General features: G+C 36.6%; 1 protein-coding gene across 10 annotated transcripts in view; it reads left to right on the forward strand.

Moving 5' to 3' along the window:
- Positions 1-1,164: 1,164 nt before the first annotated feature.
- The window catches only part of HEPH (hephaestin), a gene marked incomplete at both ends in the record, with an annotated part of 92,293 nt that continues 71,050 nt past the window's right edge, over positions 1,165-22,407 (forward strand). For all 10 annotated transcript variants that reach the window (XM_080910704.1, XM_080910706.1, XM_080910710.1 and 7 more), the window contains 6 exons: positions 1,165-1,331; positions 3,480-3,724; positions 6,089-6,301; positions 6,881-7,063; positions 14,311-14,565; positions 16,693-16,861. In XM_080910704.1, the coding sequence (XP_080766830.1) occupies positions 1,165-1,331; positions 3,480-3,724; positions 6,089-6,301; positions 6,881-7,063; positions 14,311-14,565; positions 16,693-16,861 (1,232 nt within the window). The remainder of the gene's footprint in view (positions 1,332-3,479; positions 3,725-6,088; positions 6,302-6,880; positions 7,064-14,310; positions 14,566-16,692; positions 16,862-22,407) is intronic.

Here is a 22,407-nt window from a genome sequence, read left to right on the forward strand (position 1 = left end):
GGATGGAACTAGTGAAGTGAGTTTACATACAGAATTGGGAACCAATGGAGAATCTCTAAGATATTCAAACAACTTCCCTCACATACTTCCATTTCTTTTTGTTCTATTTTTTATCATTTTAAAAGCAAAAAAATAAATATATACAAAATGTCTGTAAATTCTACTTTGCTAAACATATTTTTTAGAAACTGAACACATCCAAATAAATAGAATACAGATAAAGGAACAGAACATGACCTCTTCCCTTCCCAGTCACTGATCTTTGCCTCAAGGGTGAACATTATCTTCATTTTTTAAGGTGTTAGGGAAGGAACCCAGGAACTAACATTCAGTGTGTAGTATACAACTGAGCTGTTTTTTCACCTCTCTCCTTAATTTTAATAGAACAGATTCATTTTCTGTAATTTGCACTTTACCTGAATGAAATTATACAATATGTATAATTTGTGTTTTTCTTTAGAGTTGAATCTACCAATCTTCCCATTGTGTTGTGCATAGTCTTAGGTTGTTCATTATTTCTGACATTTTGAATTTCGTTGTGTAAATAGAGTGCAATTTAGTCAACTATTTCAATATTGATTGACATCTTGGCAGGCTTCATTTTGCGTCTATGAATATTCCAGCAAATGTCTTTTGATGTTTTCTCACATGTTTCTGAATATGATTTATTGATTATGGGAAGTAGCAGCTCTGAGTCATTTTTGGCTTAAGGAAAAATAGACAAAGGAAAAATGACTAAGTTCATTAAGATAGCAAGTCAGTCAGTATAGTTCAATCATGATTCTGATGACTGTTTCCTGGTTAGAGGGTCAGAGTCCATTCTTTCTTCCTTACTGCTGAATGAACAGAATTCAGGTTTCTCTTCTGAAGAAGGGATACATGATTAGTAGTATGGGTGAATTTTTAACTTTATTCTCTAATAGCCTGTATAGGAAGTCCACTGGATATTTGTTGCTCTGAAAGGAATCTAATGAGTTTAAAATACAGAACAAAAATGACAACAACTAAAATTTTGGGTTAATTGTGTTTTGCTTTTTCAGTCATTTCCTTTGTTTCTTGCCACTACAGTTTTCCAGACATATGCAAAATTTCTTTGTTCTCTTTTTATATTTTTTCCTTCAAACCAGCAAATTCCATTCCCTGTTTCTCAAAGTACTGTGGGCCATGAAGGCAGGCCATCTTTTCTGGGCTTTACTGTTGCTGCACACCTTGTGGTCTCTACCAACCGACGGGGCCATTCGAAACTACTACCTGGGCATCCAGGATATGCAGTGGAACTATGCTCCCAAAGGAAGGAATGTCATCACAAATCAGACTCTGAACAATGACAGGTAGGCTTCATCTCATGTATTATTAGAGAGAGAGAAGAAAGAGAAAAAAAATTCAGTTCAAGTGCTAGATTTTGGGGGTCCTTTCTTAGGGTATCATAGCACCCAGCTTCCAGTCTCTTTGGCTCACACGAAACAACAGGTGTTTTGAAAACAAAGTTGACTTTTGACTTAGGATCCAAATTCCATCCCAATTTTTTTTTTCAGCAATGAAACACCTTAGCATTTTTAGATTTCTATGAGTACATATTTCTTTGCATTTGATGGGATTTATAATACCAATCTATCAACAGCTATTTAGGTTATTTTAAATAAAAAAGGTGTGTGATATTTATAAGACATGTATAGTAAAATTGTGCTTTTGTGTCCTGGTAGAACTACCCTAATTCTAGATATGTGAAAAAGTCTAACAAGCAAGGAAATGACACTAACAGAGAGCTTGTAGACAAGAGCTCTAGGAGAGGCGCCATACTATACATCTACAAATATGTCATCCATTTCCAGAAAATTCTTTATAAAAATTAATATGTATATCATCAATATTGTGATATAAGGATAGAACCTAGAGTCTTGTACATTCTGCCACTGAGTAACATGCAAACATAGGCTGCCTTGATTTCATATATGAGAAAACATGCTCAAGAAAGTCAAGTGACTCATCTAAATCCTATAGCTAGTAAATGGAGGAGCTGGGTGGGGGGATTTGAATATCTCTAAACTGAATATGTACTTGATTCTGTTTTTAACCATCATACCCCTCACATTAAAGTTACTTCTCTTCCCTCTCTTCTCCCCCTCCCCTCCTCTCCCCTCCCCTCTCCTCTCCTCTCCTCTCCTCTCCTCTCCTTCCCTCCCCTCCCCTCCCCTGCTCCTCTCCACTCTGCTCTGTTCTCCTCTCTTCACCTCCTCTCTTCTTTTTGTACACTATATCCTCTGGTCCACTGTTCCTCCTTCCATCTCTTTCTTTTTTCCTCCCATCCCCTCTTTTTCTTTCATTATCTTTCCTACTTTCCGAGACGTATTAACTATACTCTTGGACAGGGTATTGTGGAACTCACTATGTAACTTTTGCTGTATTTGAACTCATGAAAATCTTGCTGCTTCAGCCTGCCTAACAATGGGAAGGCTTAACATTTCTTGATCTTAGAAACTGGTTGATGCTTTACCAAAAGTTAAAAGAAAATAAATAAATGTATTATAGCTTCTTTTGCAATGGTGGTTCATTTATCTTTCTAAAGCCCAAAGTTTTCCATCTTAAAGTACTAACAACTCCCATTTTTTTCTGTTTTCATAGTCCTGGTATAAACCTTAAAACCTCATATATTGTAGGCCAAGTGTTCTCTAACACTGGAGTATATGATTAACATAAGCTGTCTTTTGCTACAAACTGTTCATCCAGCTTTGAAGTCAGAATTCTTCTATTAAATTTGCTCTGAAAGAGTAAAAAAAATTACTCACCTTAGTAATTTCAAGTAATAGCACTGAACTTTGGTAGTTTTCCAGCTACTATCCTAAAAATTCCTTCCTGAAGTTTTATTTTACTTTTTCTCTCTCATGATTCTAAGAATCAGATCTAAGGCATGTTAACCGTGCACTTTAACACCTAAGACCTAAAACATAAAATTCTTTTTGTCACCATAACAACTTTCTAAGTCGAATCCTGTGATTATCCTCATTTGGAAGATGGTCAGATTGTATACATTGAAGTTATTCAGAAGATGGTGAAATTATGTATGTAGAAGTTAAAGCAGGTTGTCCAATGTTTCAAAAATCTGAAAAATGGAGCAGATGGCATTTAATCCAATGAGGCCTTCCTCCTAAACCTATGGTCATGACCTTTGTTCTCTGTATATAGCAGCACGATGCTAAAGGTTACATGAATGAGGCGTTGACCTTTAAAAAGAGTTGTTATATACAGCTAGTTATCGCTTTGTCACTGTATATTTGGTTGTACTATGTAAGAGTGACTCTTTGGATGCTAAAAGTTGCTCAAATTTCAGCAAGTTTGTATGCCTCAACTTTCTACTTCACATTATATTTTCACAAGTGTAATCTAATTCCTTTATTCTTTCCTTAGCATTCTCTGGGGAAGAAACTTCTAGTTGTTTGAGGATGGTAGAAAAGTTGTAATTTTGTCTTGTATTTTCTTAGAGTGGCTTCCAGCTTCCTAAAGTCTGACAAAAACAGGATAGGGAGTAATTACAAGAAGACTGTCTATAAGGAATACAGTGATGGCACATACACCAATGAAATAGCCAAGCCTGCCTGGTTGGGCTTCCTAGGACCACTGTTACAGGCTGAGGTGGGGGATGTCATCCTGATTCATCTGAAGAATTTTGCCAGCCGGCCTTATACCATTCACCCTCATGGTGTTTTCTATGAGAAGGATTCAGAAGGTAAAGCAGCCTACCTTTTCTTTCTTATATTTCTACAAAGTACTGATTTTCCTTTATGGCTCTCTGAGAAAGAAGAGCTAGGAGGAAGAGTTATCCCTCTCAACATTTTTTTCTTGGTCTTTTGAACAGAATCTTGTTTTGTGCTTGTGGATAGTTTAGAACTCATGGTTTTTCTTCCTAGGACTCCTGAGTGCTTGAATACTATCATACCCAACCCAAAACAGCTCTTTTCATTTCCTTTCTTTTCTCTTCCATCCTCTCCTTTCCTCTTCTCTCCTTCCTTCCTTCCTTCCTTCCTTCCTTCCTTCCTTCTTTCCTTCCTTCCTTCCTTCATCCATTCCTTCCTTTCTTCCTTTGTAAATTTTGAAGCAAGCTGTATTAAATACTGTTCAGGATTATGGAGACTGACTAGGGATTACTAAATTATTTCTTCAGATTACATTAGTTAGTGGCTTATAATGACAAAACCCACAAGGCTATGTAGTTCATCCATTCATTCAATCATGGGCAAACATACATCCTGATGTGTTTCCTGCCTATGTATCTGTCATCTATGTGACCAAGCACACATCCTGTGTAAGTGGTGAAACTAGATAACTTTATTCTTACTTACTGATTTGCCATAACAAACCTTTACTCAGCTTAAACATGGTTGTGTGCTAATATCAGTGCTGATTACATCCACTGTGTAATTTGGAGAAGAATCTAAAATAGTTCTCATCATAGACATCGAGAATAGCAAAGAAAAAGATAAGAAATGGGGAGAGATTACTAAAAATTCAATGTCATAGATAGAAAGAATAAATTTTGGTGTTCTATGGCATTCTAGGGTAGTATATTATGTGTATGTATATGATATATATGATGTATATGTACATTAATAACACTTTGTTAATCATACAAAGTGACTATTACTGTGGTGATACATATCTGTGATTTTAGCACTTAGGAGGAAGAGAAAGTAGGGTAAAGAGTTTCCTGTATCAAACCATCAAACAACACCTTTTACTATGTCAAAATTATTAGAAGTGTTAATATTTTAATGTAAAGAATTAAAATTACTTTCAGTTTTATTTTCTCTACAGTGAGAAAGTAAGCCCACTGATCATTAAACTGATTTTAGATTATAGCTGATTGTAGGCTGTGTGCATTTTAAAGTGAGTGCTTGAAAGGTAGGAGTTCCCATACCCTCAGACTGGGTCTCCTTATATACACAGGCTGGAGAGTCTCCAACTTCTGAGTGTTAAAAGAACTGTACCGTCATGACTTTTTCCGAATATAGCTCTTCCCAAGTGATTTCCATTTTCCTCCGAATTCTTTTAGTTTTTTTAATTTTACTTAATTTTGTGTTTTAAAAAGTAAATTATCAAATTTACATCTTATCCATCATCGCCTCTCCTCCAATATCTCCCCTATCCTCACAGTTATTCCTTCTTCCCAACTTCACGAACTCTTTCTTAAAGTCACCTCAATACTCCACTTAGTGCTGCCAGTATGTGTATAGATGGAGGGCCATTAACTGGAGCATCAGTAACCTCTTAGAGGCCATGTTCTGAAAAAAAAAATAGACTCTCATTTCCCAGAAGCCATCATTTGCCATTAGCTCTTCTAATAAGGGTAGAACTTTATGATTATCCCCCACTCCATCTGTGCTTGCATTTTGCTTGGTTTGATCTTTTGTTGATCTTATGCATTAAGTTTATGCCATTGTGAATTCATGTGTGGAACTTTGTTTTCTGGTGCCCAGAAAACATCTCTAAAGCCAACAAAGAAGGTTTTTCAGTAGTATGTGGCCATAAATACAGACACCTACAACTGATCAATATGCAAAGATTTAGGAACTGAGGAGTGTTCAGATTTAATTGGGACATCTATATTGCATCCCATCCCCCAGGGCTTATGAATCGATGGAGAAGAGGGTGCAGAATTATTGTAAGATCCAGAGTTAGTGCATGATGTACAATGGTTTGTTTCTCTCTTTTGCCTATTGTTGATGTGAGAAATGGGGTGAGGAACACTGTAGTATCGAACCTCAGGGTATAATATTCCTCAGGACTTGACTTAAGTATCCCACATATCTCTTATATTTTGCAATGTAATTTAATTTATTATTATTGTTTATGTGTATGTGAAATGTGTGTGAGGTGTGTGTGAATGCCACTGTATACATGTTAATGATAACTTTTGTGGAGATAGTTGATTTCTTCTGACTTTACATGGATCCCAGGGATTGAGCTCATGTTACCAGACTAGCTCAGTAAATGCCTTTACCCACTCAGTGACCTTACTGACTCATGTCTTCTTTTTAATCTATATCTGCTTTCCTCCTAACTGGTACTGGACATGGACATTTTTATTTTGTAGGTTCACTATACCCAGATGGTTCCTCTGGGTATCTGAAAGCTGATGATTCTGTTCCCCCTGGGGGCAGCCATGTCTATAACTGGAGTATTCCAGAAGGTCATTCACCCACTGAAGCAGACCCAGCATGCCTTACCTGGATTTACCACTCTCATGTAGATGCTCCACGAGACATTGCAACTGGTCTTATTGGACCTCTTATCACCTGTAAAAGAGGTACTTATTCACACAGCAAGCCATAAGATATAATTTGGGACATCTTTGGGAAGCAGTGAGATATTTGAACCAATACCGTATTGAGTAGCAACCTGAGTGATACCTATTTGTTAGCCTGTCAAACTCTCTTTCCGATGTGTATATTTAATTGCCTTAAAAAAAAACAAACAAACAACCCCACTACTTTTCTGTTGTTTCTTATTTTGTTTCTAAAATTCAAATTAGTGATGATGGCAGCCAGCACACACTTGAGAAAGGTAAATGATAAGAACTTAGGAATGGATTTGACTGATTGATTTGAAATGGTTATTCTCAAAGAGTAATCATGTTTGAAGATCGTAGGATTTCAGGAATTAAGATACAGAGAAGGATGATGGGAGGAAATTATTCTGAGATGGGTGTTTCCCCATCTATGAATAGGTAATAGGTTCACCGGGCAAACTTGAAAGTAAAAGTTAGCATCAAAAATGTTTTCTATTGTTGCCAGATCTATACAGCCCTATCCTCTCTCTCTTCCTATTTTTTCTTATGAGAAACCCTTGTAGCCTATTATCTAGGATAATTTTTATGCTTGTGCAGGGACTCTGGATGGTAATTCCCCACCTCAGAGGAAGGATGTGGACCATAATTTCTTCCTCCTCTTCAGTGTGATAGATGAGAACCTTAGCTGGCACCTTGATGACAACATTGCTACTTATTGCTCAGAACCTGCCTCAGTGGACAAAGAAGATGAAGCGTTTCAAGACAGCAACAGGATGCATGGTGAGCTAGGAGGAAGTGGCTGCATTGTGACAATCAAGGCTCTTCTGGAAAGATTTCACTGGGCCTAGTATTTGTTATAACAATTCACAATTGTGATACTTTTTATACTTACAAAGACCTAGAGTAGGTGGAAAGACCAAGGACATGTAAATTTTTTGTTTTGTCTGAAAATATTGAGGATCTTAACACTATAAATAAAAAAATAGAACAACTCAAATCTCTCTTTTATAATCATTTTATTAGCTATTCTATGTATGCACATTTAAAATGTTATCCCCTTTCCCACCCCCCCATCTCCCCTCCCTTCCCCTTGGTTCCATAAATATGTTCCCACTCCCAACCACCCACTCCTACCTCATTGCCTTGGCATTCCCCTACACTGAGAAAATGAGCCTTCACTGGAACAAAAGCCTCTCCTCCTATTGAAGCCAGACAATACCATCCTCTGCTACATATGCAATTGGAGCCATGGGTCTTTCCATGTGTATTCATTGGTTGGAATTTTAGTACATGGGAGTTCTGGAGTGTTTGTTTGGTTGATATTGTTGTTCTTCCCATGGGGTTACAAACACTTCAGGTCCTTCAGTTCTTTCTCTAGCTTCTTCATTGGCGTCCTCATGCTCAGTCTGATGGTTAGCTGCAAGTATCCTCTTCTGTATCAGTGTGTCTCTGGCAGAGCTTCTGAAGAGGCATACAGACTCCTGCCAGTAAGTAAGTACTTCTTGGCATCAGCAATAGTGAGTAGATGAATTCCCAGATGAGGCAGTCTCTGGATGATATTTTCTTCAGTCCCTGCTCCTCTGTTTGTCCCTGTATTTCTTTACGTGAGAATTTTATTCTCCCTTCTAAGAAGGACTGAAGTATCCAAATTTTGTTGTTCCTTCTTCTTGAGCTCATAAGGTTTGTGAATTGTTTCTTGGTATTATGAGCTTTTGGGGCTAGTATCTGCTTATCAGTGAGTGAATACCATGTGTGTTCTTCTGTAACTGAATTACCTCACTCAGGATGATAGTTTCTAGGTCCATCCATTTGCCAAGAATTTCATAAAGTCATTGTTTTTAACATCTGAGTAGTACTTTATTGTGTAAATATACCACAATTTCTGTATCTATTCCTCTGTTGAAGGACACCTGGGTTCTCTCCAGCTTTTGTCTTCTATAAATAAGGCTGCTATGAACATAGTGGAGAAAGAGTCCTTGTTATATATTGGAGCATCTATCTTCTGGGTATATGCGTAGGAGTGGTTAGGTGGGTCCTCAGATAGTACTATGTCCAGTTTTCTGAGGAACCACCAGACTGATTTCCAGAGTGGTTGTACCAGCTTGCAATCCCACCAATACTGGAGCTGTGTTTTTCTTTCTCCACATCATTGCCAGCATCTGCTATCACCTGAGATTTTTATCTTAATCATTCTGACTTGTATGAGGTGGAATCTTAAGGTTGTTTTGATTTGCTTTTCTCTGATGATTAGGGATGTTGAAGATTTCTTTAGCTGCTTCTCAGACATTCAGCATTCTTCAGTTGAGAACTCTTTGTTTAGGTCTATACCCATGTTTGAATAGGATTATTTGATTACTGGAATCTAACTTCTTGAGTTTTTTGTATATATTGGATATTAGCCCTCTATGAGATGTAGGGTTGGTAAAGATCTTTTCACAGTCTATTGGTTGTCATTTTCTCCTTTTGACAGTGTCCTTGGCCTTACAGAAACTTTACAACTTCATAAGGTACCAATTGTCAACTCTTGATCTTAAAGATTGGTATTCTTTTCATCAAAATTTCCCATGTGTTCTAAGCTCTTACCCACTATATTTTTCTATTAGTTTTAGTGTACCTGGTTTTATGTGAAATTTTTTGATCTACTTGGACCTGAGCTTGGTCAAGGAATTTGTTGATTTGCATTCTTCTACATGGTGACTACCAATTGAACCAACAACATTTGTTGAAAATGCTGTCTTTTTTCTATCGAAAGTTTTTAGCTCCGTTGTCAAAGATCATGTGACCATGGGTATGTGAGTTCATTTCTGCATCTTCAATTTTATCCAACTGATCTACCTGCCTTTCTGTGTTCCAATACCATGCAGTTTTTATCATGCTTGATCTATAATACAGCTTGAGGTCAGGGATGATGATTCCCCCAGAAATTCTTTTATTGTTGAGAATAGTTTTCACTATCTTGGGTTTATTGTTATTCCAAATGAATTTGCAAATTGCCCTTTCTAAATCTCTGAAGAATTGAGTTGTAATTTTGATGGGGATTGCTTTGACTCTGTAGATTGCTTTTGGCAAGATGGCTATTTTTACTGTATTAATCCTGCCAATCCATGAGCATGAGAGATCGTTCCATCTTCTATCTTCTGAGATTTTCTTTGATTTCTTTAGTCAGAGACTTGAAGTTCTTATCATATACATCTTTCACTTGCTTGATTAGAGTCATACCAAGTTATTTTATATTATTAGTGATGATTGTGAAGGATGTCATTTCTTTAATTTCTTTCTCTGCCTGTTTATCCTTTAAGTAGAGCAAGGCTACTGATTTGTTTGAGATAATTTTATATCCAGCCACTTTGCTGAAGTTGGTTATCACATTTAGGCATTCTCTAGTAGAATTTTTGGGGTCACTTAAGTATACTATTATATCTGCAAATAGTGATATTTTGACTTCCTCCTTTCCAATTTTATTCTTTGGTCTTTTTGATGTCTAATTGCTCTGGCTAGGACTTCCAGTACTATATTAAATAGTTAGGGGGAGAGTGGGCAGCCTTCTCTAGTCCCTGGTTTTAGTAGGATTGCTTCAAGTTTCTCACTATCTAGTTTGATGTTGGCTACTGGTTTGCTGTATATTGCTTTTACTATGTTTAGATATGGGCCTGGAATTTCTGATCTTTCCAAGACGTTTAACATGAAGGGATGTTGAATTTTGTCAAATGCTTTCTTAGCATCTAATGAGGTGATCATACGTTTTATTTTCTTTGATTTGTTTATATAGTGGATTGGGTTGTTGGATTTTCATATGTTAAACCAACCTTGCATCCCTGGGATAAAGTCTACTTGATTATGGTGAATTATTGTTTTGATGCTTTCTTGAATTTGGTTTGTAAGAACTTTATTGAGTATTTTTGCATCAATATTCATGGGGGAGATTGGTCTGATGTTCTCTTTCTTTGTAGGGTTTTGTTTGGTTACGTATAAGCATAATTATGGCTTTGAATAACAATTTGGGTAATGTTCCTTCTGCTTCTATTTTGTGAAATAGTTTGAAGAGTATTAGTATTAGTATTATGTCTCCTTTGAAAGTTTGATAGAATTCTGCATTAAACCCATATGATCCTGGGCTTTTTTTTTTTTTTTTTTTTTTTTTTTTTTTTTTTGATTGGGAGAGTTTTAATGAATGCTTCAATTTTTTGTGATTATGGGACTCTTTACATGTTTATCTGATCCTGATTTAACTGTGCTATCTTTTACCTGTCTAGAAAATGGTCTATTTGCTCCAGAATTTGCTGTTTTGTTGAGTATATGTTTTGTAGTAGGATGTGCTCATTTTTGATTTTCCTTGGTTTCTGTTGTCATGTCTTCCTTTTCATTTCTTATTTTGTTAATTTGGATACTGTCTCTGTGCCTTCTGTTTAGTCTGACTAAGGGTTTATCTACTTTGTTGATTTTCTCAAAGAACCAGCTCCTTCTTTGGTTGACTTTTGTATAGTTCTCTTTTTTCCCCTACTAAGTTGATTTCATCTCTGAACATCTCTGAATTTGATTATTTCCTGCAGTCTACTCCTCTTGAGTATATATGCTTTTTTTTTTTTTTTTTTTTTTTTTTTTTTTGTTCTACAGGTTTCAGGTGTATGCTCACTCCACTTTCTTTTTGGAGGCATTCAGAGTTTTCCTCTTAGCATTGCTTTTATTATGTCACATAAGTTTGGGTATGTTGTGCCTTTCTTTTCATGAAATTCTAAAAAGTCTTTAATTTATTTCTTCCTTGAAGAAGTCATTGGGTATAACATTGTTTAGCTTTCATGTTTATGTGGGCTTTCTGTTGTTTTTTGTTGTTATTGAAGACCAGCCTTAGTCCATGGTGGTCTTATAGGATGCATGGGATTATTTCTAAGCTCCTGTATGTGTTGAGGCCCATTTTGTGAACAACTATATGGTCAGTTTTGGAGAAGGTACCATGAGGTGCTGAGAAAAAGGTATATTCTTTTGTTTTAGGATGAAATATTCTATAGATGTCTGCTAAATCCATTTGGTTCATAACTTCTGTAAGTTTCACTGTGTCTCTGTTTAGTTTTTGTTTCCATGATGAGGGTGGGGTGTTGAAGTCTCCCACTATTATTGTGTGTAATGCAATATATACTTTGAGCTTTAGTAGAGTTTCTTTTAGGAGTATGGGTGCCCTTGCATTTGTAGCATAGATGTTCAGGATTGAGAGTTTATCCTGATATTTCTTTCTTTTCATGGGTATGAAGTGTCCTTCCTTGTCTTTTTTGATAAATTTTGGTTGAAAGTCAATTTTATTCAATATTATAATGGCTACTTCAGCTTGTTTCTTGGGACCATTTGCTTGGACAAAATTTTCTCAGCCTTTACTCTGGCATGTCTGTCTTTGTTGCTGAGATGAGTTTTCTGTATGTACCAAAGTGCTGGGTTCTGTCTACATATCAAGTCTGTTAGTCTATTTTTTTATTGTAGAATTAAGTATATTGTTGTCAAAAGATATTAAGGAATAGTGATTGTTGTTTCCTGTTATTTTTGTTGTTAGAGGTAGAATTATATTTTTGTGGGTATCTTCATTTGGTTTTTCTGCAAGAAGATTGCTTTCTTGCTTTATCTAAGGTGTATTTTCCCTTCTTATGTTGGAGTTTTCCATCTATTATCCTTTGTAGGGCTGGGTTTTTAGAAAGATACTGTGTAAATTTGTTTTTGTTCTAGAATATATTGGTTTCTCCATCTATGATAATTGAGAGTTTTGCTGGATATAGTTGCCTGGGCTAGCATTTATATTGTCCTTAATCTGTATGATATCTGCTGAGGGTCTTGTAGCTTTCATACTTTCTGTTTAAACATCTGGTGTAATTCTGATAGGTTTCTCTTTATATGTTATTTAACCTTTTTCCCTTACTGCTTTTAAAATTCTTTCTTTGTTTTGTGCATTTGGTGTTTTGACTATTATGTGACAGGAGGAATTTTTTTCTTGTCCAATATATTTGGATTTCTGTTGGCTTCTTGTATATTCATGGGTGTCTCATTCTTTAAGTTATAGAAGTTTCTTCTGTAATTTTGTTGAATATATTTACTGGTCATTTATGTTGGGAATCTGAACTCTCTTCTATACCTATTGTCCTTAGGTTTGGTCTTCTTATTGTGTCCTGAATTTCCTGGATGTTTTGGGTTAGGAGCTTTTTGCATTTTGTATTGTCTTTGACTATTGTGTTAATGCTTGCTATGTTATCTTCTGCACCTTAGATTCTCTCTTCAGTCTATTGTATTCTGTTTGTGGTGCTGCATCTATGACTCCTGATCTCTTTACTAGGTTTTTTAACTTCAAGTCGTGTCTTTTTGTGATTTCTTCATTGTTTCTATTTCTATTTTTAGGTTCTGATTTGTTCAATTCCTTTACCTGTTTGTTTGTGTTTTCCTGTAACTCTTTAAGGGATTTTTGTGTTTCCTCTTTAAGATCTTCTATTTCTTTACCTGTGTTCTCCTGTATTTCTTTAAGGGAGTCACTCATGTACTTCTTGAAGCCCTCTCTCATCATCATGAGGTATGATTTTACTTCCAAATCTTGTTTTTCTGGTGTGTTGGGATATCCACTACTTTCTGTGCTCCGAGAACTGGATTCTGATATTGCAAGGTTGTCTTGGTTTCTGTTGCTTAGGTTCTTGCACTTATCTCTTGATGTCTTGTTACCAGTGATGTTAGTTGGTCTTGCTGTCTTCGACTGGAGCTTGTTCCTCCTGTGTGCCTGTGGCCTTAGGGGTGAGAGTGGTCCCGGGAGATCAGCTCTCTGCAGGCAGGTTTTGGGTCCCAGTGGCATTGGGACAGCCCTGATTCTGGGCGCAGATGGAGACCTGAAGAGTCCTGTCTTAGGGAGCCCTGCCATTTCTGTGCTCTGTGACTTTCTGGTGGGTCTCTCTTTAGACAGTCAGTGGAGAGAAAGTAAGGTTGCACCTGTGAGCTTAGGAGTGAAAGTGCTTCTGGGAGATCAGCTCTCTGACTGGCAAGTTTTGTCTAAATCTCACTTCTTATCTTTCCAGTGATGTAGGCTGTGTCCTTGCCATTAAGGCTATCTTTCTCATAGTGCAGAATAGTGAAGGTTATTGATTATGAATCATATATAATATATTTAGCAACTGGATGAGTTGTCCACTCATAAAAGTAATTAATATTTCCTTGGTTTTAAAAGGTTGCAAGATAACAGAATTATCTATTTTCTACAGAAATTCACCATTTTGCTTATATTGGACTTTTGGCCTAGATCTATTTTTTAACTGGGGAGTGCATGGATACAGTCCTCCTACTCACATTATGCAGATGATATTCATATATTTGGGGTCAGCAATCTGAGTGCAATGAATAATTGTATTATACTAAAAAAGGATTTATTATATTAAGTTAAAGATAAAAGTACAGAACCCCAAGTCATAAGCAGAGAATCGATTTTAGTTATATATATATATATATAACTATCTTCTGACTTTGGTTTTGTTAATGAAGGAAGATATTTGCTAGGTTATAGGATTACACCCAAAGTCAAAACCTGAACTGAAATATCATTGTAAAGATATAAAATGTAGATTAGGTAGTTTAAATTTATCTTGGGTTTTTATAAAAATAGATTACAGTAGCCTTGATAGTCAGGTAATGTATCACTGTGGAAACTTCAGAATGAAACTAGTCAGAAAGGAACGAATTGATTGGAAAACATCTCATAGAACTTCCTCAGATGGCTGGATTTAGAATATTGATTTTTTTTATTACCTAATGTATAGTTCTTAGATAGAAATAACTTAGAAGTTATTAGAAGAAACTTCACTTCTTTATGTCTTAGTTTTCTCATTTTTTGAATATGACTAATGATATTTGCCTACTAATTTAATCATTCATAACGTTTAAATGAAATAAAACATATGTTCAGTGCAGTGTGCTCTTTGTAACTTCATTTGAATGTTATCTACTCTTACTGTCAGATGGTAAGACTTTTACCATTTATCTGTCATTTCCTAGTTTCTGATTTTGTTTTTCTGCAGCAATCAATGGGTTTGTCTTTGGAAACTTACCAGAATTGAGCATGTGTGCACAGAAGCATGTGGCCTGGCACTTGTTTGGCATGGGCAATGAAATAGATGTCCATACAGCTTTCTTCCATGGACAGATGCTGACCATCCGTGGACACCACACTGATGTTGCTCACATTTTTCCAGCCACCTTTGTGACTGCTGAGATGGTGCCCCAGAAGCCTGGAACATGGTTAATTAGCTGTGAAGTGAACAGCCACTTGAGAAGTACGTTCTAACATTTTCATGATTGGAATATATGAGGGAAATGCCATTAATGGTCAGTAGAAAGCAGGGTTTCTATCTGGGAGCCATCTATCTAGTAGGTCTTTTAGGATTATTGATATAAATAAGTAAACTGAAGTGAGATATTTATGTTATTTCTTCCCTCTGCCATTAGCATGCTGGGTAAATTTAGAAAAAAATTGAGCTTAATCTTCCCAATAAAATTTAACACAAAATTACCTAGGAATAAATAGACAGTTTTAAACTTCATTTTTTTTTTCTGAAAAGGTTAAGGGATAGGATTCAGAAGTATTTTCAGTTAGTTTAATATGGATTGATGAAAGAATAAGCAACTCATGGTGTAGTGTGGGTGATTAGTGACCCCACAGTAAGGACACAGCAGCAGTTAGTCTGGAAGACTTTGGAGAAAGAAAGTGGTTAAAGTAATGTTGTAGCATCTTGAGGGGCATTGTTGCAAAGAAAGATGTAAAAGAAAATGGAAAGAACATTAGACACGTGATTTTGAGGTTTTGAGGTTTATTGAAATATTCACTGCACACCTATGGGTAAGTTTCTTTCTAATTTTATACCTCATCTAAATATTCTCTAGATAGCTTAGTTCATACTTTCTAGAATTATTTGATATATTATGAATTATAGGGGTATTGGGAAAGTCTCATGTGACTATGTGAAAGTGGATGAGAACAGGTAGGAATCTATATATACTGGTAGGACAATGATTCTTGGGTGGTTGGATTGATACACATGCTCCAGCGACTGAAGTCTGTCCTTGGCATCATAGGTGCTTGGGAAAAGGGCATAGATATTTCCTGGGGTTAGGGATGTGACATAATAGCAGAACAAGCATGAGCATTGAATTCAAGACAGCATGACTTCACATCCTGGTTCTCTGTCACTCTGGTAAGTCTTGAGGAGAACAATGATGATTTTTACCTCAAAAAGTTTTACTGAAATTTCAGAAATATTAAGTTAAAAATTTCCAAGGGAGTAATGTGGCCAGAAAAAATGAGCACTTGACTTCTGTAATTAGAAGGTAAGTTATTATCTATAATGTTGGAGAAGTTACCTAACTTCTCAGATTTTTATTTTCTTCCCAACTTGAAGGAGGGAGGTAAAAGTGTTTCTTACAGGTACTTAGAAATTTAGATGAAGACAGAATGTAGAACACTTGGCACAATAATTGATATATGTGTTCATCAGAAATCAGTAGCCCTTATATTTTTTTAAGATTTTTTTATATTTATATGAGTACACTGTAGCTGCTTTCAGACATACCAGAAGAGGGCATCTGATTCCATTACAGATGGTTGTGAGCCACCATGTGGATACTGGGAATTGAACTCAAGACCTCTGGAAGAGCAGGCAGTGATTTTTAACTGCTGAGCCATGTCTCTAGCTCAATTAATACCCCTTAAGGTAAAATAAAATAAAAAAGTAAAAAATCAGTATTGCTTGTGTTTCCTTATACTTCAGGCTTTTAATATGGGTGTAAATGTCTCCTTAGGATTTTCTGAGACAAAAAAACGTTAATGAAGCTGAGTTAAAGAAATGTAGATAAGTGAAACATGTTATTATTATGATTCAATGTACTATTATCCATATTTGGAGAATATGTACAAACTAAATTTTCTGAAAACTACAGATATAAAGCTTCATCTCCATGTATGGGAAGTGGTTCATTATTTTTCTTGCTTCCCAGTTTATAGATAATGTAGCCTTCTTTTAGACTTGATACACATTCCTCCTGAGGTAGACATCCTCATTGTCTTCATTTAGAAAAGGTATGTGCTCAGACTGAAGCCTTACCTAAGGTCTTATAGATATTGATCCATATTTGGCTTAAACTTAGATCTCTGGACTCAATTTTTTATGATGGTGCTGCCATATATATATATTTTGCAAATACATGGATGATATCTAGTAAATGTGTCAGTGACTGCCTGGGTTCACTCTATTATCCAGAATCTTAAGGAATCAGGAAAAGTGGCACATTTGGGAATAGAAGTGAAAAGACTAGAAGAGGATGAAAGGCAAAACAAGGAAAAGAAGAGTATATACTCTAAGTGGGGATCTTACCAGTAGAAAGAGAAAGATATGTGTTTTTTCCAGGTGGCATGCAGGCCTTCTATAAGGTTGACTCTTGCTCCAAGGACCCACCCGTGGACCAGCTCACAGGCAAAGTTCGTCAGTACTTCATTGAGGCCCATGAGATTCAATGGGACTATGGTCCAATAGGGCATGATGGCAGAACTGGGAAGAGTTTGAGAGAGCCAGGAAGGTAAGAGACAGAAAGCTCCTGTCCCTACACCTACCCAAATACCTGTTATACTCCTTGAAATCTCTACTTAGATGATTACAATTTGCCTAGATGCAATTGCTATTATTAACCAACTTTGTGTGTCTTTCTTATTTGCACTATGTGGCCAGCCTTTTGCAAGTTTAAGTCATATTTTCAATGTTTCAAGTAGAATTGAAATTGTTCTCACTGATACACATGGCCACGTTTAGAAGGGAAAGAGCCTAAAGAGCCCAGGTTGAACCAGTTCCTCATCAACTGAAATGACTTTTCTGTTTTTTAATCAATTATTTGCTTTTTTTTCTTCTTTTAATCTGAGCATGGGTATAAAAATTTTATACCCATGAGAGAAATTTATGGGAAAAGAGGCTGTGTGCGGTGAGTTCATGGCTACCCTTTCGTAGGAATGTCTCCAGAATTCTTTCTTTTATATATGAACCAAGTTAAAGCAGAAGCTTCGTTCTTAACTTGTTTGCTATACCTCATTTCCAACTCCTTGGGTCACTGACAATGGCATTTCTTTCACAGAGATGACATTTGGGAGATGACTGGGGCAAAATGTGGGAAAGATACAAGGATGGTTTAGAAAAGAAGCAAGGGAGTATTGAACAGACTGGTCTGGGTTGACTGGAAGGTGGAATACAGTACCTGGATTGGGATCAGTTCACTCTACCTTCATGGAATTCATGAATAGGCAGCTTTGCTTTCTTTCCATGTTTGGTAACAAACAGAAGTAACAGAAGTACCACCCTCTTATATTGCAGTCCTTAAACTGGCTTTAGACACTAGGCCACTTAGTAGCACAGAGTATATAGAATTTTGGCCTTTGGCTACAGTTAATTTTATGTATCTTGGTTGAGAATCAGAAGGCTCTTGACTCTAAAGATTTAGGAGTTCTTTGGACCTCGATTGCTAAAGAGACTCCATCAGTTCTTTCCTGTGGCTTCTTTCAGCCCACTCTCTCAGGCTTTCTACTTCCATTTCATGTCTTCTTTCTGAACTGACCACCTTCAAACCATTCAGTGGCTTCTTCAGCTATCATTGTTTTCTACAAAATCTTGTGGTATCAATCTCTATATGCTGGAGCCAGGGTGCACTGGAGGTCCCTGCTGCTGCTTGTGAGTCACCTCTATTTAGAGACTGGACATAGGGCTTGGTAGTTTTTATTTAAGAATAGGGTATCTCTTCTCACTGAAAACAGAATCCTCGTGATTTCTGCTGATGTTTAGGACTCTGGCTGGAACTATCAGATATTCTGCAGCTGAGATGTTAGCCCTGCTAGTTAAATTCAGGCCTTTGGGCATTGCTACTGTGCAGGTGTAAGGCTTCTACAAATGTTACTTACTCAGTTATCCAATGGTACTTCCCAGTGTTATGTATTGGAAATCTTGGATGGGATCTCAAACTAGGTACAGATTGCAAAAAAGTCCTTTTGAAACTCCATCTAGAAATATGGCACCAGCTTCTGGGACTGCCTTCAGGGCTATTGTCAAACAGCAAGGAAAGCAGCACCAGTTAGTACTTGGTAGCTTGGTTCTTAGAAATGCATGCTGGGCTGTTCAGGAGGTACCCAGTATCAGAGGTCAAATCAACATGGAGGAAAGGTGGTAATGAGTAAGCAGTGTTAGGTTTGTACAATGCCTGTGGTTGGCACTGGATGATACTGTATTCAAGCTATACATGTGTATATCATTCATCCCTCAAGCACTGATCTTAGTATCAAATTATTGTCAAAAGCAGGAACTTGTTCAACTACAAACCAGGCTGTATAAGGCCTATGGTATCAATGTTTATCTCAAGGAAGGCACACTTATTAGTTTAGACTATCGTCAGTGCCAATTCTTCCTGCTACAATTTCAGACCACATAACAAAAATCAGTCAAAAGCACTTCTTGAGAGAAATGTTTGCTTTGAAATAATGCAGCAATACAGGAGAGAAATAAAAAGTACTATATCTTACAGTTGACTTTCTAAGTAAGTCTAGGCTGCCTGATTCTATAGTCTGAGGAGGTGCATTTGGACCAATCATAGCCATTTGTTTTGGCAATCATAACTTCATTTTACAACAAACCCAGTCATTTGGGCTACATTTAAGATCAGTCTTAGTATTGTCCTCTCACAGAAAGTGACACTGTTTGACTACAGTGGAAATGGTTTATCAAGACTTCTGATTGCAAAACAATTGGAGCAAACTATTTCAGATAGTCTTGACTAGACCTGTAAGTGAAGGAACCAGGATAATCAGTTGTAATCTGATTACATGTCTCGAGGCATGCATAGTTGGTGCTGGTGCAAGTATAGACAGGCTGGATGTTAGACTGTTACTTCTTTTTCTCATGGCAGCTCAGGCAGCAAGGCCTTTCAGAGTTGCTAATTAGAAAGTCAGATTGCCTCATTCCCATTGATTTTGCTTGTTTCATGGAAAATGAATACCAGAAGAAATGACACAATAAATTTATAGTGTCCATTGCCAGTAATAACAGTGACTTGTATTTTATATTTTACTTTTAATTTTTTCTTACAGATATACATACTGGGTTATGTTCTTAACAATTCTTACAGGAATCATACATGTTGGGTATATGATTCCCACCCTGTTTTCCCCTAACCTCTTATTTCTTTTCTTTGCTTTTTTATTGGATATTCTCTGTATTTACATTTCAGATGTTATCCCCTTTCTGCTAGTCCTATCCTCCCCTCCTATTGCCTCCATGAAGGTTTTCCTTCTCCCAACCCCCTTCTCCGACCTCAAAGCCTTGCTATTTCCCTACACTGGGAAAAAGAACGTTTGGTGGACCAAAGTCCTCTCCTCTCATGGCTGGCAGAGAATGCTATCCTCTGCTGCATATGCTCCTGGAGCTATGGGTCTCATCATGAAAACTCATTGGTTGGTGTTTTAATCCCTCGGAGCTGTGGTGGATTTGGTTAATTAATAATTTTGTTCTTCCCATGGGGTTTCAGACCCTTTCAGCTCCTTCAGTCCTTTCTCTAGCTCCTTCATTGTGGTACCCATGTTCAGTCAGATGGTTAGCTGGAAGCATCCACATTTGTATCAGTATGGCTCTGTTCTATTAGTTTCACTGTATCTGGTTTTATGTGTAGGTCTTTGATCCACTTGGACTTGAGCTTTGTACAAGAAGATAAGAAAAGATCGATTTGCATTCTTCTGCCAGTTGAACCAGCACCATTTGTTGAAGAGGCTCTTTTTTTTATCCATTGAATAGCTGCTTTATTAAACATCAAGTGACCATAGGTGTGTGGGATCATTTTTGGGACTTCAATTCTATTACATTGATCTATGTGACTGTCTTTGTACCAATACCATGCAGTTTTTATCATAATTGTTCTGTAATGAGGTCAGGCATGGTGATTCCCCCAGAAGTTTTTCTTTTTACTGTTCAGAGTGGTTTTTGCTATCCTGTATTTTGTACTATTCCAAATGAATTTGAAAATTGCTCTTTCTAACTCAGTGAAGAATTGATTTGGAATTTTGATGGAGATTGTATTGAACCTGTAGATTGCTTTAAGAAAGATTGCCATTTTTACTATGTTGATCCTTCCAATCCATGAGCATGAGATATCTTTCTACCTTCTGAAGTCTTTTTCAATTTCCTTCTTCAGAGACTTGAAGTTCTTGTCATACAGACCCTTCACTTGCTAGGTTCGAATCACACCAAAGTACTTTATATTATTAGTGACTATTGTGAAGGGTGTTGATTTTCTAATTTCTTAGCCTGTTTTTCCTTTGAGTAGAGTAAATCTACTGATTTGTTTGAGTTAATTTTATATCCAGCCACTTTGCTGAAGTTGTTTATCAGCTATGGAAATTCTCTGGTGGAATTTTTGGGGTAACTTAAGTATACTATCATATCATCTACAAATAATGATTTCTTCCTTTTTAATTTATATCTCTTTGACTTTTTTTTTCTGTGTGATTGCTCTGACCAGGATTTCCAGTACTATGTTGAATAGGTAGGAAAAGAGTGGACAGCCTTGTCTAGACCCTGATTTTAGTGGGATTGTTTCAAGTTTCTCACCTTTTAGTTTGATGTTGGCTGTTGGTTTGCTGTATTTTGCTTTTACTATGTTTTAGTATGGTGGGCCTTGAATTCCTGGCCTTTAGAAGACTTATATAACATGATTTTTGTCAAATGCTTTCTCAGCATCTAAAAAGATGGCCATGTTTTTTTTTTTTCCTTTGAGTTTATTTATATAGTGGATTTCACTGATAGATTTCTATGTATCGAACCATTCCTGGAATGAAGACTACTTGAACATAGTAAATGATCGTTTTGATGTGTTTTTGGATTCAGTTTGAAAGAATTTTATTGAGTATTCTTGTATCAATGTTCATGAGGGAATTTGGTCTGAAGCTCTCTTTCTTTGTAGGGTGGTTGTGTGGTTTAGGGAAGAGCGTAATTGTGGCTTCAAACAATAAGTTTGGTAGATTTTTGGGGGTTCTATTTTGTGGAATAGTTTTGAGAGTATTAATATTAGGTATTCTATGAAGGTTTGATAGAATTCTGCACTAAACTCATCTGGTCCTGGGTTTTTTTTTTGGGGGGGGAGGCTTTTGGTTACAGCTCTTATTTCTTTAGGTGATATGGGGCTGTTTAGATAATTTATCTGATCCTGATTTAAATTTGGTACCTGGTATCTGTCTAGAAAATTGTGCATTTTCTCTAGATTTTCCAGTTTTGTTGAGTATAGGCTTTTGTAGTAGAATCTTATGACTTCTTGAATTTCTTCAGTTTCTCTTGTTATATCTTCCATTTCAGTTCTGATTTTGTTAATTTGGATACTCTCTCTGCAACCTCTTTTTAGTCTGGCTAAGGGCTTATTAATCTTGTTGATTTTCTCAAAGAATTAGCTCCTGGTTTTGATGATTCTTTGTTTAGTTCTTTTTACTTTTATTTGGTTGATTTCCACTTAGAGTTTGATTATTTCCTGCTTTCTACTCCTCTTGGGTGTATCTGCTTCTTTTTGTTCAGATGTGCTGTTAAGCGGTTAGGGTATGCTCTCTCCAGTTTCTTTTTGGAGGTGCTCGGAGGTATGAATTTTCCTCTTAGCACTGCTTTCATTGAGTTTCATAAGTTTGGGTATGTTGTGTCTTCATTTTTGTTAAATTGTAAAAAGATTTTTATTTCTTTCTTTATTCTTCCTTGACCATGCTATTGTTGAGTAGAGTGTGGTTCAGCTTCCATGTTTATGTGGACCTTTTGTTGTTTTTGAAGACCAGCCTTAGTTCATGGTGATTTGATAGGATGCATGGGATTATTTCGATCTTCTTGTATCTGTTGAGGGCTCTATTGTGAATGAATATATGGTCAGTTTGTAGAAGGTGCTGTGAGGTGCTGAGAAAGTATATTCTTTTGTTTTAGGACGATATATTCTATGAATGTCTGTTAAGTCCATTTGGTTAAGGACTTCTGTTAGTTTCACTGTGTCTGTTCAGTTTCTGCTTTCATGATGTGTCCATTGATGAGAGTGGGGTGTTGAAGTCTCCCACTATTATTGTGTGTGGTGTG

Source organism: Micromys minutus, assembly GCF_963924665.1.
Source record: "Micromys minutus genome assembly, chromosome: X".
NCBI lineage: Eukaryota > Metazoa > Chordata > Mammalia > Rodentia > Muridae > Micromys > Micromys minutus.